Source organism: Priapulus caudatus, unplaced genomic scaffold (genome assembly GCF_000485595.1).
Source record: "Priapulus caudatus unplaced genomic scaffold, Priapulus_caudatus-5.0.1 Scaffold779, whole genome shotgun sequence".
In the NCBI taxonomy this organism is placed as follows: domain Eukaryota; kingdom Metazoa; phylum Priapulida; class Priapulimorpha; order Priapulimorphida; family Priapulidae; genus Priapulus; species Priapulus caudatus.
In genome coordinates, this window is record NW_014577840.1 from 111692 (window position 1) to 116009 (window position 4318).

General features: G+C 41.6%; 1 protein-coding gene across 1 annotated transcript in view; it reads left to right on the forward strand.

Moving 5' to 3' along the window:
• Positions 1-4318, forward strand: part of LOC106813473 (guanine nucleotide-binding protein G(i) subunit alpha-like) — a 27427-nt gene that overhangs the window by 9677 nt on the left and 13432 nt on the right. The window contains exon 3 of the mRNA XM_014817609.1: positions 3381-3423. Within this exon, the coding sequence (XP_014673095.1) occupies positions 3381-3423 (43 nt within the window). The remainder of the gene's footprint in view (positions 1-3380; positions 3424-4318) is intronic.

Consider the following 4318-nt stretch of genomic DNA (forward strand, 5'->3'; position numbering starts at 1 on the left):
TATATTAATTTAAGTACATTGGTAAAATATATATCAACATGAGCTTGCAAGCTCCTTACCGTCAGTGCAATAATTAGAAAAACGGTTCTTAATGAGAGGTGCTAGCTTAACAAGTGACAAGTGATGAGACCAGGGCAGCTAGGTACCCCAAGTGTATGTACTAATATTACTAAAACTAAATCATACACACTATATTTTAACATTGTACAAGATGACACTAAACGTAAAACCCATAGCAGCTAGTAACGGCAACTGATGTATACATACGAGAACACGCGAATACTAAAACTGTAACATAAATCATAACCATGCACACAGGGATGCTAAAATTACGAGTCGATTATACGAAAAAATTCTACGGGGAATACGTTGATGTAGTGCTGACTGATTATATACGTGTATAGAACAATTACCGCAAATAAAATGCAAATGAGATATGTAGACATGTATGTACAAGGATCAGTCGCAAAAGTACTGCAAGTAGCAGACATTACAGAGAAAGTTGCGAGAAGAATACAGGAGCAGCTAAGTTGATGATTCACATAGAAGCACAGCCTAGTTTATTGCGTGTGTGTGTGTGTGTGTGTGTGTGTGTGTGTGTGTGTGTGATTGTGTGTGTGTGTGTGCACGTGCGTGCGTGCGTGCGTGCGTGCGTGTGTGTGTTGGGGGGGGGGGGGTAGCAGCGGCACATCGCATATCTGCGGGATGGACCTGACCACGACCTTAGGAGCCTTTTAACGATTTTGAAGTCTGTAGCCTGATGGATGTTGAGGCGTAGTTGATTCCATAGCCAAACGCCATGATACCAAAAAGATTTCTTGCCGTGAGCTATTGATCTATGGTCGGGAAGCACTTTCCGAAGGTTGTAAGGGGTGAATGAGTATTTGAAAAGACTTTGTATAGGTTGGGCTTTGCCCATGTCTAGCATTGTACAACAAAACAGAGCGCTCTTCTCTGTATTTGTTCGAGTTTGCTCATGTTTTCCCGTGTAGTCACTGTAGTGTAGTGCCAAACGGCGGGGCAGTAGTTGAAATTGCTACGGCAGTAGGATTTGTATATTTGAAGTCTGGGTTTGTAATTCAGAGGATTTAGCTGGCGTGATGCCTTGATGCAAATGTTCCTGATGTGTTTGTCGAGTGTGACATATATATATATATATATATATATATATATATATATATATATATATAGGCGAAGAGATAGAAAGAGAGTGTACACGTGTGGGTGTGTGGAAGCTAGTGCGCGCATGCGTGCGTTTGTGAATGTTTTAGAAGAGTGATGAATGAGAGAGAGAGAGAGAGAGAGAGAGAGAGAGAGAGAGAGAGAGAGAGAGAGAGAGAGAGAGAGAGAGGGGGAGAAAGAGAGAAAGGGAAGAGGAAGAGTCGTTTCTCACTGCTGTGCTTTCATTTCCCCCTGGATCGCTTATATGTGTAATAACGACCACCTTTCTTCGAAACCCACCTTACCGAGAACAATCTTCTGTCGCACACTATCCAGGTCGATTGTTGCAAGTCTAGCCGCCGAACAAGCCACATACATGTAATACCACCGATCTCTAAATATATTATACTAACACAGATATTGTATTATATAGAGTTATATAATTATATAGTTAGTATATAGAGATCAGCATATACTACAGCTGCAGCGTTATATGGTCAGTTCTTCTCAACACCAGCAATAACGCTGTGCAGCAGTATGCCACTGAAATGCATTTATTTCAGGACGCACACATTTACTATAGCATCATACGGCGTACTAGTATCACATGTCCTCTGGCTTGGGTTACAAGCGATTGCTTTGTGCATCATATGTACGCGGATTAGCCGCGAGAAGATCTGCCTGCCCCGCGGTGCTACTGCTCCTCCTACTGCTGCTGCTGCTGCTCCTCCTCTTCCGCCTCCTCCTGCTGCTGCTGCTGCTGCTGCTGCTACTGCTGCTGCTGCTCCACCTTCTCCTCCTGCTGCTGCTGCTGCTGCTGCTGCTACTGCTGCTGCTGCTCCACCTTCTTCTCCTGCTGCTGCTGCTGCTGCTGCTGCTGCTGCTGCTGCTGCTGCTGCTGCTGCTGCGGTTGTTGTTGCTGCTGCTGCTCTTCCACCTCCTCCTCCTCCTGCTGCTACTGCTGCTGTTACTGCTGCTGCTGCTACTGCTGCTGTTGTTGTTATTACAGCACACACAATCCATCACAATACACGACGTTATACTACGTACAATACATGACATGACAAGACATTATTATACAATACAACACATTACGATTAGACAACTTTATATACATTACAAGGCATGATGATATATGATATTTACAATACATGATGTGATCAGATGATTACAACACATACAAACCATACAATACCCGACATAATACTACCTACAATGACGATATATTACGTTACAATACATGCCATGATATGAAATTATACTACATATGACATTACAAGACATGATGATATATGATATTTACAATACATAACGTGATATGACATTACAAAACATTACGTAACGTTACATTACTTTACAATACAATACAATACTGTATACATAAGACAGTGCTCGATTCATCTATTTCGAATTGCTTAAACATTTATTTACATTCATCTTACACAACGAGCAACTATTTTGTCAAAATATGATATAGCTAATTCAAAAAGACCTACTAGAGAATTATTAGAGCAAATATATGATATAAGTTCCTTAAATCTTATGTATGAAACACCAGATATACTATATTATACAATGCTGTACAAAATAAATACAATATAGATATAATATAATTTGATATTTACATGCATACCTTACTTATATAAAATGATATATAATCTGTTGCTGCTGCTACTGCTGCTGCTGCCATTGCCACTGCTGCTGATGCTGCCACCACCGCCACTGCCACTACAGCTGCTGAAGCTGAAAAATCATGGTACCCACGTAATCAATCCCACCAGCATCTTCTGTAGCACACCACATGCACACACATACAGCCCGTAACCTCAAATGAATTACCTCTTGATGTAATGTAATGAAACCGTGTTTGCATTTACTCTCTTCATCCTCAGCTGTAATTATCACCATGGCAACTATGCACAACTGTTATACGGTTGCTGTACATTGGTCGGCCCAAGGCTGACTATGTAGCTGGTTAAATAAGAAATTCTGCACGTAAGGTGACGTTTGGAATGTAGACTAGATAACTAGAAACCTACGTCGAGGACAAATAACCACGTAAACGTGATTGATTTAATTTGCTCGTGTCATGTTCTCACCATGAACGCAATTCGCTTCATTTCAAAACGTGGAACGTTGCATTTCAATTTGATTCCATTTACGTGACACATCTCCGGCTTCGCAAGTATTATAAGTTCGGCATTGTTTTTTGATTACAGGTGCTGGAGAATCGGGAAAGAGTACCATCGTGAAACAAATGAAGTAAGTATTTGCATTTAGCACGATTACCTTATTACATGTTGGAATACGAAAGCATGCATACAATATCAATCAATCAATCAATCAATGTTTCTCACCGGGGCAGTTGACGGTCATCATCGTACCCCCCCTCTCTCTCTGTCGCGTGAGTTGCTTGCTATCAAGAGTGTATTACGCTCATTATCTCAGCGTAGGGGCATCGTAGGGACAAGCGGTCTGTTTTATATTATTAGCAAGGTAGGACAGCTGATCAATAATACCGCAAAGAATCGTCAAAATAAAACGGGCAAAGTTTCGACTAATACTGCAACATGGTTTCAGCATTTCACTGTTGTACGCTCTCCTTCTTAATACGCTCTTGTTGCTATATATATACTGTCGCTGCTCGGGTCTGGCAGAGTATATGAACGAGTCACGCTATACAATGTACACTCAGGGGCAGGCTTCTGGAGAGACACATTATATGTAACGCAGTGACGGTATGTCACATGCGGGCTCTAGTACGTCAGCCGTGCTGACAAGTGGTTCCGAACTGGCTAGGCCTGACATATTAACGAGTCGGCGAGAAGTGTAGAAAAATGGGGTTATAGAGAGAGGGAGAGAGAGAGGGAGAGAGAGAGTAAGAGAGAGAGCGAGAGAGAGAGCGAGAGAGAGAGAGAGAGAGAGGGGGGGGGGAGAGAGGAGTTCGGCTTGAGCTAGTGCGGCGGCATCACACCTGTCATGTTCCCGCATACCTAATAAAGCTACCTTATTATATATATATATATATCAAGAGTGGATAATAGAGAAGAGTATGTCAGGGTTTTAACAGCGTTTTGCATAGTTTTGAACTGGTAACTAATCTATCAATATGTGAATAAATATATTCAAACTTTACCTTGTTTTCGTCTATGATTCT